The sequence below is a fragment of the Anabrus simplex genome, chromosome 2 (genome assembly GCF_040414725.1).
Source record: "Anabrus simplex isolate iqAnaSimp1 chromosome 2, ASM4041472v1, whole genome shotgun sequence".
Taxonomy (NCBI): Eukaryota; Metazoa; Arthropoda; class Insecta; order Orthoptera; family Tettigoniidae; genus Anabrus; species Anabrus simplex.
Window position 1 is genome coordinate 610,893,015 of NC_090266.1, and position 15,648 is coordinate 610,908,662.

At 36.8% G+C, this 15,648-nt stretch overlaps 1 protein-coding gene across 1 annotated transcript in view; it reads left to right on the forward strand.

The window, feature by feature from the left end:
- Nucleotides 1-15,648, forward strand: part of Vps50 (vacuolar protein sorting 50) — a 323,674-nt gene that overhangs the window by 198,856 nt on the left and 109,170 nt on the right. Inside the window, exon 11 of the mRNA XM_067141007.2 lies at nt 9,796-9,899. Within this exon, the coding sequence (XP_066997108.2) occupies nt 9,796-9,899 (104 nt within the window). The remainder of the gene's footprint in view (nt 1-9,795; nt 9,900-15,648) is intronic.

Sequence of the window (15,648 nt, forward strand, 5' to 3'; positions counted from 1 at the left end):
TTCCCTTCAGCCTTTTCATTTAGTCCTTTTTCAACATGTTCCTTGAAACAATCCCTTACACTCTTTTCTTTCAACTTGTCTAGATCCCATCTTTTTGGATTCTTTCCTTTCTTCAATTTCTTCAACTTCAGATGGCATTTCATGACCAACAAGTTGTGGTCAGAGTCCATGTCTGCTCCTGGGAAAGTTTTGCAATCCAACACCTGATTCCTGAATCTCTGCCTAATCATAATGAAGTCTATTTGATACCTTCCAGTGTCTCCAGGTCTCGGCCACGTATACAGCCGTCGTTTGTGGTGTTTGAACCAAGTATTGGCAAGGACTAAATTATGATCAGTGCAGAATTCAACCAGCCGACTTCCTCTTTCGTTCCTTTGTCCCAATCCAAATTCTCCTACTGTACTACCTTCTCTTCCTTGGCCTACCACTGCATTCCAGTCTCCCATCACAATTAGATTCTCGTCACCTTTTACATATTGTATTAAATCTTCTATCTCCTCGTATATTCTTTCAATTTCTTCATCATCCACTGAACTAGTAGGCATATAGACCTGCACTATTGTGGTGGGCATTGGTTTGGTGTCTATCTTGACGACAATAATTCGTTCACTATGCTGGTCGTAGGAGCTTACCCGCTGCCCTAATTTCTTATTCATTATTAAACCAACTCCTGCATTTCCCCTGTTTGATTTTGTGTTGATAATTCGGTAGTCGCCTGACCAAAAATCTTGTTCTTCCTGCTAACGTACTTCACTTATACGAACTACATCTAACTTTAGCCTATCCATCTCACTTTTCAGATTCTGTAACCTACCACAACGATTCAAACTTCTAACATTCCACGCTTCAACTCGCAGAATGTCAGTATCCATCTTCCTAATGATTGCCCCCTCTCATGTAGTCCCCACCCGGAGATCCGAATGGGGGACTAGTTTACCTCCAGAATATTTTACCCGGGAGGAAGCCATCATCAGTACATCATTCATACAGAGAGAGCTGCATGTCCTCGAGAGTTAGCTACGGCTGTAGTTTCCCGTTGCTTTCAGCCATGTAGCAGTATCAACACAGCTAAGCCATGTTGAATATTATTACAAGGCCGTATCAGTCAATCATCTAGACTGCCGCCCTTGCAACTACCGAAAGGCTGCTACCCCCCTTTCGATGAATAATTTTGGCGTTAATTCATGTAACATGCTTTTACTGTCCGTGATTTCATTAAGATTTTGTTCCCTATTATACGTCTGATCTAAATAGATATATAAACTTTCTAGTTCATTCAACTTTCTCCATTTTTCTATGTTTCTAATTATCGCTAGGTCTTTCTCTATGGATTCAAATTGGTGCCCAGTCTCCCTCATTTGTAAACTCATCACTGAGTATTTCCTATGTTTTTCTGCGTTAACATGTTCCATGTAACTTGTCAAAAAGCTTCTCCCAGTCTGTCCAACATATGAAAAATTACGTGTTCAAGAAACATAATTTTAATATAGCTTTTAGAACTACTAATACTAACCAATCCATATTCTTTAATCATAAAGAAGTTAATTATGACAAAAATCGTTATTTGGGATCAGGATTATACAGACTCAAATGTACACAGTGTAATTTTTCATATGTTGGACAGACTGGGAAAAGCTTTATGACAAGATACATGGAACATGTTAACGCAGAAAAACATAGGAAAAACTCAGCGATGAGTTTACATATGAGGGAGACTGGGCACCAATTTGAATCCATAGAGAAAGACCTAGGGATAATTAGAAACATAGAAAACGGGAGAATGTTGAACGAACTAGAAAGTTTATATATCTATTTAGATCAGGCGTATAATAAGGAACAAAATCTTAATGAAATCACGGACAGTAAAAGCATGTTACATGAATTAACGCCAAATTTATTGAAGACAGTTAGTTCAAATAAATTTAGGATACCTAATATATTTAATTCTTCATACTCTAATACTCCACCCATACCTACAGATATTAGGCCTACTTCCAGCAAAATGGATGACTCCGCTCCTTTGTCAGCCTCGTCACAGTTAACTCCACCTATTCTCTCCTCCCTTCCACTCTCCCCTATTCCTTCCCCTCCGAGTTCACTGCTGCCTCTGCAGCACAGTTACAATATGAGACTCAGAGCCAACAGAAGGGCAGCTACCAACACAACAGTAGTTAACAAATAACAACTTTCAACTAACATGTAAGTCCTCATCTGTTCCAAATTACGTAAGCTGAATTTCTCTCCTTGCGTTCAACTTCATAATTCATTCTTTCCTTCTCTTACAGAGAACATTTTTCAGTATCCTCTGACATTTCCTGACATGGTTTCAGCCAATAGGATTGCCTACCAGTGCTAAAGGCTACTTCTACAATATTTCAACTGTTGCTTCTGTTTCACCTTATGCTCACGAATTTCTTTAGCGGCCTTGAACATGTTGTTTTTATGACATTCATGTTTGTGCTTGTGTCCACTCCCTCCTGTTGTTGCCATTATGTTATTATCACTCTGATATTCCATTAACATTTTTAAATTAACTATTTTAATTGGAATTTTAATGGAAAAAGTTTTAGTCTCCGACAAGATCATAGTTTAATCATTGATTGTGTTTCCATTAACATGTTTGTTTAATGTATCATTTTTCACATTTTTATATCCCAAATTTTAATAACTGGCTAAACTTTTAGCTTCCATATTTAATATTAGATGTACTCTTGAAGACTGTTTTTAGGCTGAAGATGCCGTAAATTGAGGGTGAAACATGTCCCATTTAACTGATAGTCTGTTTATGTAACCACTATAAGTGAAAATAAAAGTATTGAATAGGTGGATTATAAAACACCTTTATTGTTTTATGAATTCAAAGGCAATGTCGGAGTCGGTTAGTAATACCCGTTGACCGCTGTTCCGTAAAGAAAATTTGAAAAGAAAGAAAACTTTTTTCATAATAAATGCGTAAATAACATGTCCGATAACAGTTGTTAACTCGTTAAAAATAAATTAGTAAATTTATACTTGCTTTCAACTATAATACAAGCCTCAGATGGAAGTTTAAAAAATGGAAATGGAATTGACAAGTCTCTGGCTACAGTTCACAGTATGATGGTAATGCTGATGTTCGTGCAAGTGTTAGATCAGAGAACAAAACCCGATTTGGAACAATAAATATTTTAACAATAAATGGGAAAGAAAATGAATTGTTTGACGTAATGTAGAGATGAAAACTAGACATCCTGGAATTAAGTGAAGTAAAATGGAAAGGGAAAGGAATTAAGAAAGTAAGAAAGGGGTACACCTTGTACTGAATGTGAATGGTTAATAGTAAAGAGAAAAGAAATGGAGTGGGATTTGTAGTGAATCAAAATGTTGAAGCAATAGCTGAAGTTGAGTATGTAAATGAAAGAATTATAATAATACATACACATGTAAACAAGGAACTACTGAAGATATTACAAGTGTATGCTCCACAGACAGGATGTAGCATGGAAGAAAAAGAAGATTTTCTCAATGAACTGGAAACACACATTGTTGAAGATGGGATCATGATAATGGGAGATCTGAATGCCCATGTGGGAACTGATTGAATGGGATACGAGAATGTTCTGGGCCCACATGGGTATGGCGATAGAAATGAAGATGGAGAGAAACTGTTGGACTTTTGTATCAGAAATAACCTGATAATAAAGAACTCATGGTTTATGAAGAGGAATAGCCATAAGATCAGCCGATATAGTTGGGATGGACAGTATGGGACACTCATTGATTTTATAATAACGGACCGAGAATGGGGAAGATACATCATGAATATGAAGATAATCCCCAGTGAAAATATGGAAGGTGATCATTGATTATTAATTGTGGAATTAGAACAAGTAAAAATCGCTAAAATTGTACTGAAGAAGAAACCAAATATCAGGATTTGGGAATTGGAGAAGGAGAATAAACGAATGGCATTCCAAGATTGTATAAACAGGAAGTTGCACAACATGGAAATACAAAGTGGAGAAGAAGAGTGGGAAAATTTAAGACAAGACTTTTATGGAAGCAGCATTTGAGGTATGTGGCAAAACAAAAGCAAAGGTTAAGGGAAAGGAGACACGGTAGTGGACAGACAAAAGAAAAAAAAGAAATAAAAGAAAGGAACAAGGTGAAGAAAGAAATGGGTAAGGAAAAGCAAAAACCTATCAGAGGGATGAGAATAAGATAGAAAGGTTACATGTGGATTACAACAGATTTAAACTACATGTAAAGAGGAGTATCAAGGAAGAAAAGGAGAAATGTTGGGGAGAATTTACGAACAAAATTGAGCAAGATAGTTGAGGTAGTCAGAAACTATTATACAGAGTAATAAAATCGAAAAGTATAAATCAAGAAAAAATCAAGGCATTAGAGAGAGAAGATGGATCCATAGTACATGACGAAAAGGGTCTTCAGAAGGTGATGGTAAAATATTTTGAAAAACTTTATAATGAGGATGACTGCTCAGAGGAAGAAGGTGATTAGGAAATGGAAATAATAGACGGAGAAAAGGAAGAGAACCCGATAACATGGTTGGAACTTGGAAGGGCAGTGAAAGCAATGACCAAAGGTAAAGCAAGTGGAAACGACGAATTCAATGCTGATATGATTAAGGCAGCAGGACACAGTGGATGGCTATCCCCAGCTCTCAATGCCATATGGAAGGATGAAAGGATACATGAAGGTTGGCAACATGGAAGCATTGTACCATTATTCAAAAAAGAACTAGGAAGAAGTGTGAAAATTATAGAGGTATAACCCTATTATCACATGGGCTAAAAATAATGGAGAAGTCGTGGACAGAGGATTGGGGGATGTAATAGAAAGACAGTTAGAGGAAGAACAATATGGCTTTAGACAGAATAGATCAACAATACACTTGATACTTACAGTGCGAACGATAATGAAAAAACACCTGGAAAGGAGCAAGAAAATCATCTTTGTATTTCTGGATTAGGAAAAAGCTTATGATACAATTAAAAGAATTTATAGACAAGAAAAGTGTTCCACCGATCATACTTATTTATTGTGAATGAATTATTACACTAGTACCGGTTTCGGCCTGTCATGGCCATCATCAGCTAGTACATAACATTTATAGTCATTAGACAAAATTACAAGGATGTTACGTTAGATCATCCGGATGTCTAATGAAGAATGGAAGTAAAATATATTGCAGTATTGTTATGTTAAAATATTTGTGATTAAAGGTGGTGGTGATGGTTACAATAAACTAAAACCTATTTAGTGTATAAGGATATGAGTACATTAAATACATTAAAACATATAGGCCACAGTATAAAACACTTGAAAAATTATAACACATTAAAACATAGTATATATTTTAAAGTCTATTAAAATTTGGGTTCATGTTGTGTAGCACTCTAATCTTAACTTCTAATCTTAACAAGAATTCCCAACATAAATTCCACCCACCCATAAAGAATGTCACACTAACCGCATTTGACGATGCAGAGACGGCTATGTTGAGCAAGGGACCCAAACACAACTGGGGTAATGCATCATCCTATCAGAATATTATAACTGCCGCCACCGAAACAGAACTCGCTTTACAGAAAATCCCGTACGATATACGAGACGAAGTTAGACACGAAATCAGTAGAAAGATCCCACAATACATCAATAACATTCACAATAATAACCTAAACATGAATACCTGTTGTGATGATGATGCTTGTTGTTTTAAGGGGCCTAACATCAAAGGTCATCGGCCCTACCACCAATAAATCAAACCTAAACAAACTCAAAAACAAAATAAAACAGAACAATCTACTAATAACAAAAGCCAACAAAGGCAACACTACTGTCATTATGGACAAGAATGAATACATACCAAAGACTAAAGAATGTTTCCAAAACAACACTTTTTCAATAAAACGCCGAGATCCAACCAATAACATACAAAGGAACTTAAAAATTCTACTCAAGAACACACACTTTCTTCTCGCCGAAACAGAATCTGCTAAACTTATAACTATGAACCCCCAATTACCATCCGCAAAAGCCTACCCTAAAATACACAAAGAAAATGTACCCATGAGACCGATTATAAACTATAGAGCCAGTCCAACCTATAAATTATCACAATTCATTCAAAAAAATTTGAAAAAGCATTATTCCTTTTTAGCAAACAAAACAATACAAAACTCAATAGATTTTTGCAACAGAACCAAAGAACTAAAGATCGAACAACATCATACTCTTGCTTCATTTGATACAACAAACATGTACCCTAACATTCCTATCAAACAAACAATCAAAATATTAAAATCTAACCTAAAAAACCATAGCAACTTGAGCACCTTTAGAAATAGAAGAATTCATGAATCTACTCGAATTCGCCATAAACAATAACTACTTCAGATTTCATGATACCATATATCAGCAACAAGGCCTACCTATGGGATCTTCTGCTTCTGGAATATTTGCAGAAATATATATAGACCACCTAGAACACCCATCAATCAATAAAATAGATAATATATATTTTTGGTGCAGATTTGTCGATGATATCTTCGTAATTATAGATAATAGATCCACTGATGCAGATACTATACTAGACAAACTTAACACTTTAGACCCCCAAATTAAATTCACTAAAGAAACCGAAAATAACCGTACCTTAAATTACTTGGACTTGACAATAACCAGACACGACAACCACTTATCTTACAAGATCTACAGGAAACCCACACACACTTTAAATACTGGTACCATAAAAAAATGACTCCATTCATCCTAACACACACAAAAGAGCAGCCTATTATAGCATGATATATAGAGCTTTTAATATCCCAATGACAATAGATCAAAATAATGAATTAAAATTAATCCACGATATAGCCAAACATAACGGATACAGCAAAGAAATGGTCAACAAAATCATTCACAAAATAAAATCCCAACCTAAAACTAAATTAATTAAAACAGCGAAACCCAAAAAAGATTATGTCCTATTTACCTTCAACAACACCAATATATATACTATAACTAATATTTTTAAGAAGCACAACCTGAAAATAGCATTCAAGACCACACACAACAGCACCAACACTATACACAACACCAAAACAGTCAATAATAATAATAATAATAATAATAATAATAATAATAAATACAACCAATCAGGTGTCTACCGTATCAAATGTAACAACTGTGACACAAGTTATATTGAACGTACCGGCAGAAACTTCACCATCCGCTACAATGAACACATAAATGCAGTAAAACACAACCATTTTTCATCAATAGGTCAACATGTAGAAGAATCTAAGCATAGTTTCACAGACATCAATAATGACATGACGATATTAAATATAAACTCTAAGGGCCCCCTGCTCAACATAACTGAAGATTTCTATATTTCTCTGGACCAATACGCTAACCCCAATCATAACATTAACGACATTACAGAGAAAACCAGCATCATTTTTTATAAAGCCTTTCCTGCAATAAAGAATGACTATCTCAAAATAGTAAACACACGTCCTAACAAACCGACGAATCACAAGCCTAACCCCGCCCCTACCTCCACAATAGCCACTCCTCCTTCCCCTCCACCTACATCCCTCCCCACAGCTAACATGAGCCCCAGACGTATTCGTAGCAGAACACAGAAAGTCTCCAAACATACCAGTACACAACCTCCACAACAACAATAGTAAGTACTCTTTTCATTTTCATACATACACCAGGCATTCCTTCATACGAACACTATACTTACATTAACTTATCTTTACAGATAACAACTACATAACGTGCATAAACAAGAGAGGTGCCGCCACCAACTGCTCTAAAACCAAACCCTGTCTTGCAGTATATATAAAACTTACTGGAGTACATCAATAGTTGAATTGCACAATACTCAATTTTCAAAAAAAATTTAATGACAAGAGTTCTTACAACACATCAATATAAAGTATATCAACCCTAGAACATTCTCGACGATCACCTAATACAACTAAATTAACACAACAACCACAAGAAGATTGAAGAATGAGTGCTACACAACATGAACCCAAATTTTAATAGACTTTTTAAAATATATATACTATGTTTTAATGTGTTATAATTTTTCAAGTGTTTTATACTGTGGCCTATATGTTTTAATGTGTTTAATGTACTCGTATCCATATACACTAAATAGGTTTTAGTTTATTGTAACCACCACCACCACTGTTAATCACAAATATTTTAACATACCAATACTGCAATATATTTTACTTCCATTCTTCATTAGACATCCGGATGATCTAACGTAACATCTTTGTAATTTTGTCTAATGACTATAAATGTTATGTACTAGCTGATGATGGCCATGACAGGCCGAAACCTGTACTAGTGTAATAATTCATTCACAATAAATAAGTATTGATCGGTGGAACACTTTTCTTGTCTATAAATTGAATCCAATCAATACGGAAAATAAAGCTTATAAATAATAATACAATTAAGAGAAAACGTATGGCAATGCCTACGGAAAGGAATGTACCAAAATCATTAATTAACAAGATAAAAATGTTGTAACATGAGAGTAAAAGCAGTGTACAAGTGGGGAGTGGTGACTGAAACATTTTATACAAATAAAGGTCTCAAGCAAGGAAGTGCACTGTCGCCATTATTGTTTATTATATTGATGGATGAAATCGTATAATGTGTAAAACAGTGTATCAGTAGTAAAGTAAATGCTTTGGTATTTGCAGATGATGTGATGATTTGGGGAAAAGGAGAAAAGGAAGTACAAAGGAGACTGGACATTTGGAATGAAAACTGAAGGAGTTTGGAATGGTAATTAGTAAAAAGAAAACTGTAGTCGTGCACTGTGGAAAAGAGAAAAAGAGAAGCCAAGTGAAAATTAGAAGGAGAACTTTTAGAGAATGTAAAACAGTTTTCATATATGGTTAGCATTATTAATGGAAGTAATGAAGTCGCCCTTGAAATTAATAATACACTAAGTCAGAGCTTGTATGGGATGACAAAGTACCCAAGAGAACAAAATTAACATTATATAAACAGTATTTCATACCAATTGTAACATATGGACTAGAAACACTGGTAACTAATAAGAGAAAAGATAGTAAGATCCAAGCAGTAGAAATGAAATGGTTTAAGAACATTGGTTATAAAGCCAAGAAGAGATAGAATCCTTTGGTTATAAAGCCAAGAAGAGATAGAATCCAAAATATTACAATCAGAGAAGAGCTAAATATTGAACTGTTAGTACAGAATATACAGAAAGCAAGACTGAGATAGTTCGGACATGTAAAAAGAATGGGAAAGGAACGGGTAGCAAGAAGGGAATTAGAAAGAGAAGTTCAGGGAAAGAGACCAGTTGGAAGACCGAGAAGAAGGTGGATGGATCAGATTTGGAAGGACATTAAAGAAGCTGGATTGGATGTGGTGGAAGTAATGGAGCAGGAAAAGTGGAAGGGCAGAAAGGAGTGGAGGAGGCTTGTTAACCACACCCGGGCGACTGGAGTGGGACATTGATGATAACAGGCTTTCATAGTTGCTTACTTTTTATGTTTAATTATTAATTTAATTATTTTTATTCTGCTGAAATAGGGAACCTTATATTTAAAAAATTGAGATTTCAAGCAGCACTCAAACCATTGAAATGTGCTTAGGTACTTTTGATATCTTTATTACAGTCTTTTGAAAGTTAGAATGTACAAAATTTGGCACTGTATGTACACTAAGAATATTCTTTCTTTTTTCTTGTTTTCATATACTCAGTTCTCTGTTATGCTCTGATTCCAGGATGAACCATCCGGCTATTTTAGTGATGAAAGCGATGAAGATATTCCTGAGGAATTGAAAAGGGATTTTGTGGAAGAAGTTTCTGGAGAAGCACTAAACAATAAGTAAGTTGGTAATCTTAGTCTTTTTTTTTCCTTCCTTCCTTTGAAGTTCATAATGGAATTGTAATCTTAAATAAGGGTTCTTCAGCTGTCTTGTAATGTCAGATTTAATGTGCTGAATGTTCCCCAATGTTGGAATTTTATCAACATCATGACTGTCTTGTAACAGTAAATGAATTACCTCATTGATGCTCAGGTAAGAAATATAACGAGAGCAAAATGTAAATATGTATAGGAAACAGATGGAGAGTAGACAGCAGCAACTTAATCATGTAAGTACATGTAGATAAGAGTACACATAAAAGAAACACATTGGTCCAGTAGTTCACCTAGGCATCTTTTAACATCACATGTAATATGCTCATTATTTCTCATGTTGAAATGGGTCGAAAATTTCCGTCCTTCATCACTACTGCAGGTAAATTGTTGCCCCTAAAATGAATTGTCTATATTTCAGAAATCATCATCATCATCTTCATTTACCATTTCCAACTTCCCTGGTCGGGTTGTGAGTTAAGGACCTTCATTGCTGCATGTCTCTCCACCACTCTTCTCCTTTTTTAAGTACATCTTCTGGTTTTCCTCCCCTCTTCTGTATGCACTCCCACATCTAATCTGTCCACCTCTTTCGCAGTCTTCCTCATGGTCTCTTTCATGTTAACTTCTCTGAAGAAGCTTTTTTTTTTGGCACACTCTCTTCTCCCATTCTCATCAAATGCCCATACCACTTTAGTTTTGTTGTTTCTATCCTGTCTTAAAGTTTCAAGATTCCTGTCCTTTTTCTTATCTCTTCATTTCTAATTCTAACCTTTCTGGTCTTGCCATCGATACCTCTTAGGAATTTCATCTGTGCTGCCTCTATTCTACTCTCCTCTCGTTTTGTCGATCCAGCTGCATAGGTTAGTTTGGGTTCATAATAGGATTTGAATATAATACTATCTTGAATTTCTTCGGGACATCTTGGTTCCACAAAATACCCCTTACACTCTGGTAGAAGCTGTTTGCTTGTTGTATTCTTTTTCCAATTTCCTCTGTAATATTTCCATCTTCTGTGATCGTACTTCCGAAGTACTTGAAACTTTTAACCACTTCCAGAATTTTACCATTCAGTTTTATCTTGCCTGTTCCTTCCTTCCTTTCTTCCCCTTGTCATCACTGTTGTTTTACTTTTCTCTGTGCTTACTTTCATCCCAAATTTTTCTATCTCTTGATTCCATACATCTCAAACTTGTTTTTGCACTTCCATTTCATCGTCACCCCATATCACTATATCATCTGGAAACAACATGGCTTTTGTTGCCTGTCTTCCCAATCTCTGTTTAACGTTCTTATGAATTTCATCCATGACTATGATGAATAGTATGAGTGATAGTACACTTCTCTGTTGGAGACCCGTTTCAACTTTAAACGATTTTGTTTTTACCGAGCTCTATAGTTGCAATCACTTAAGTGGGGCCAGTATCCAGTAATCGAGAGATAGTGGGTTTGAATCCCACTGTCGGCAGCCCTGAAGATGGTTTTCCGTGGTTTCCCATTTTCACACCAAGCAAATGCTGAGGCTGTACCTTAATTAAGGCCATGGACATTTCCTTCCCACTCCTAGCCCCTTCCTATCCCATCGTCGCCGTAAGACCTATCTGTGTCGGTGCGATGTAAAGCAACTTTAAAAAAAAAAACATTTTGTTTTTCCTGTACTAGTCTTCACACTACTAACACAATTTTTTGAATTTTTGTACGTAGCTTTTCTCATTTGCACTTCCACTCTGTTAACTTGTTTTTTCCTTATGTCCCATACCAACTGCCTGAGCACACTGTCATAAGCCTTCTCAATGTTAAATGCCATCACTATGTCTTTTCCATACTACAATCTTTTCTCCATCGTTTGTCTTAATGTGAAGATCAGGTCAAACGTTGATCTGTCTTCTTCCATTTCTCCTTATATCTTCCTCCTCAGTCTTCCTTCCAATACTCTCTCAAATATCTTAGCTACATGGGCAATAAGGGTGATCCCTCTGTAGTTATTGCATTCTTTTTTATCACCTTTTTTAAATATCAGGATGATTAAACCCTTTCCCCACTCTTCTAGGATCTCTTTCTTCCTCCAGATTGTTCTAAATAATATATACAGCCACTGTAGCCCTTTTGGTCCTGCTGCTTTTATCATTTCCGTAGTTACCTCATCCACTCCTGCTGCTTTACAACTCTTCATCTTTTGTATGGCTTCCTCTATTTCTAACATTGATATCTCCTTTTCTTGTTTTTCTTCTTTCCCCATTGTTTCTTCTTGCTCCTCATCTACCAGTTCACTGTATTTAATATTTAGCAATTTTGAGAAGTATTCTTTCCATCTTATTAGTATGTCATATCTTTGCGTCAATATCTGCCCTGTTTCAGTTTTTACAAATTTTGTATATTCCCTATATCGTAAAATATTCTTCACCAAACCACACAAACCTTTTTACTTCCCCTTATATCCTCTTGAAAAGTTTCTGTGAAACTTTCCCAGCTCTTCTGTTTCTCTTCTTGTACTATTTTCTTACATACCTTTTTGGCTTCTTTATATTTCTGCCATTTCTCTGTACTATTGCTGCCTATCCACTTCCTCCAAGCCATTTGTTTCTTTTTAACTGCTTCCTTTACCCTGCTGTTCCACCAAGGAGTCTCCTTTTCCTTTTTCCTCCCTGATAGTCTTCCACGGGTGTTTACTGCACACTTTACAAATCCATTTCTGAAACATGTCCATTCCTCTTCCACACTGTTCAAGTCATCTCTGGGAATTTCGTTCTTCAGATCCTCTTGAAGCTTTTCCTGTATTTCTTTTTTTTTTTTAACTGCCATCCTTTTATTTTTATTTCCCTCTTTTCCTATTAACTTCATTATTTTACCAAGTCTTAATTTGGCTACCACCACTTAATGGTCTCTTTCAAAATCTGCTCTTGACATTGTTGTCACATCTTCCAGTTGTCTACATTTCTCCTTCTCCACCAGAATAAGATCAATCATTGTCTTTGTCTTTCTTTCTCCCCAACCATATCTAGTTATTTTTTGTGAGTTCGTTTTTCTAAACCATGTATTGCCAACAATTAATCCATTCCTTCTACAAAAATCTATTACTAAATCTCCTACATCTTGGTTCCCATAACTCTAGGGGCCAATTATCTTTTCCTTTCCCTGTCTGTCTGTTCCAACATTTGCATTCATGTCTCCCATTATTATAACCTCTTTGTCTTCAATACAACTTTCCAGTTCTTCTAGAAACTTTTCTAAACATTAATCTGCATTCCCCAATTAGGGTGCATAAACCTGTATAAAATCCTTGATTCCACTCTCAAGTCTAACTTTAATTATCCTGTCACTGATCTGGTGAATTTGGTCCACATATTGTGTTAGGTCTTCTTTCAATATAACACCAACACCATTTGTTACCATCTTTCCTCCACTCCAATATAATCTATACCCTTTCTTATATTCTTTCTGACCTTTCCGCTTCCATTTTGTCTCACTTATTCCCATCATCGCTATGTCTGTCTTCTCCATATACTCTATCATTTCTTCTACCTTGCCATTCAAAGTCATGGCGCATCACTTCAGGGTGATGCCCTAGCAATTTCAAAGGCCTCGATTCACTCACACTCATTTTATAGGCTGTTTGTACGATGGGTTCGCCACTCCCAAAGGCATTTTATTACCTTCTGCCAGGTTCAAATTAGGCCGCCCGTAACATGGAGTCAGATGCCTTTTGTTGCCACTCCTCTGGAGTACAGTCGCTATGGGTTTGGCCCTTCCGCCATCTCCACCGTACCGAAGTCCATCTTCTCTGCTGTAGATGCCATTGAGTTCTTTATCCATAACCCAGAGCAAGGGCCCTCCATATTTATGACCCCTGGAGAGGGGATGTCCCAGTATTTTAAAGCCCTCAGGAATTGGGCTACCTGTTGGTCGGCGGGTTGTATTAGGTATTTCAACCAGCCCTACGTACTGTAGGGGCCCCTGTCCACCACCTGGGGACGTGTTCTGTAGGGGTGAGGTTCCCCTGGTTACTTAGTGGAAGTAAACCCCACTCACAAAGGCTGAAGTTATTTGCAGAGTTCGGAAACTAGTGGTAATAAACTAATGAAACTTAAAACATACATTTAATACACTTTAAGGGTGTGGTATCTGGAGTAACTGTCCCCGGGATGTAGAGCTACCTTGCAGCCTGAGCAGTAGAATGAGGTTCCTCTCCTGATTTTCTTCTTGGCACATATTCTAACACTGCCTGATAAGGGGCTTCTTCTTTTCACTACCATGTAGATTAATTAACTTGTGGCGTGACATTTTCCCATTCAGTCTGGACACAGGAGTCTTTCCTTGGCACTCTTTTGGGATAGTCATCACACTTTCCCAATGGTCCTGATACAGGTGATGTAGCATCTTCTATTGTTCCAGATTCATTACTGTCTGTAGCTTTCTCTTCTTCTAGTGTAGTTGAATCAAGAAGTTCTTCTAACATTCTAAATAAAATCAATGAGTTTGATTCTAGGATTCTGAAGTTTATGTAATGCATGTGCGTTACAGATTGTGCACATTAATAAATACATGAGAATTTTTTGGTCCATTTCTTTGATTTCCTAATGAATGGGAAGTAAGTCATGTGTTGGTCAGCATTATCCACCCCATGCATATGACAGTTATTATCAACGGTAGTTTTTTGTTTCATCACCACCTTGCTGCTTCTGGTTATGGTTTCTGCCATTTGTGTTGTGTGAAGTGTTGAAATCATGTTCACAATTTGCTTGTCTTTCCATGACTGCATGAGGATGTCGTTATGCCGCTTGAAAGGCATTTTTCCTTGTTTTAGAGTTTTGGAAACTTCAACTAGTTCCTTTGGCAATCCGGTTTTGCCTCATGGTGCCAATGACACTGACATTTTTTAGTAACAATACCTGGGTTAGTTTGATGCTGTTATAAAAATTGTCCATGTAAATGTGGTAACCCTTCCCATTGTATGGTTCCAAAAGTGAAGTGACAGTGTTCTGTAGTGATCCAGACATCCCATCATAAATTTAAAAGTTACAAATATATCCAGTGGCACTTTCACACAACACCCAAACCATAATACCGTAACTAGTTAGTGTGCTTCGATTGTATACCCGAAATGACAAACGTTCACTCCATGCCAACATTCCTTCATCAAGGGCTAATTTCTGCCTTGAGGTGTACACAGTCCTAAAGAGATTGAGAAAATGGTCCAAGAGTAACCTAGCTTTATGTGGCCTATTAGGGCTATTGTCTTGTATTGCATATTATTAACCCCCCTCGATGACACTACAGCCCTGAAGGGCCTTGGCCTACCAAGCGACCGCTGCTCAGCCCGAAGGCCTGCAGATTACGAGGTGTCATGTGGTCAGCACGATGAATCCTCTTGGCCGATATTCTTGTCATTCTAGACCGGGGCCACTATCTAACCATCCGATAGCTCACTCATGTAGTCTGAGTGGACCTCGAACCAGCCCTTAGATCCAGGTAAAAATCCCTGACCTAGCTGGGAATTGAACCCGGGGCCTCCGGGTAAGGGACAGACATGCTACCTCTAAACCACGGGGCCGGCGCATTATTATTGAAATGAAGGAATTTAGAAATCAGTTAAAATCTGTTCCTTGACATTGTATCAATGAAAATTGGGGTGGCAGTAATCTGTCGAGTTGATCAGTACATAGTTAATTGTGTTTTTTTTACAATACCAGTGGGCATCCACAGTCCTAAAAACTTA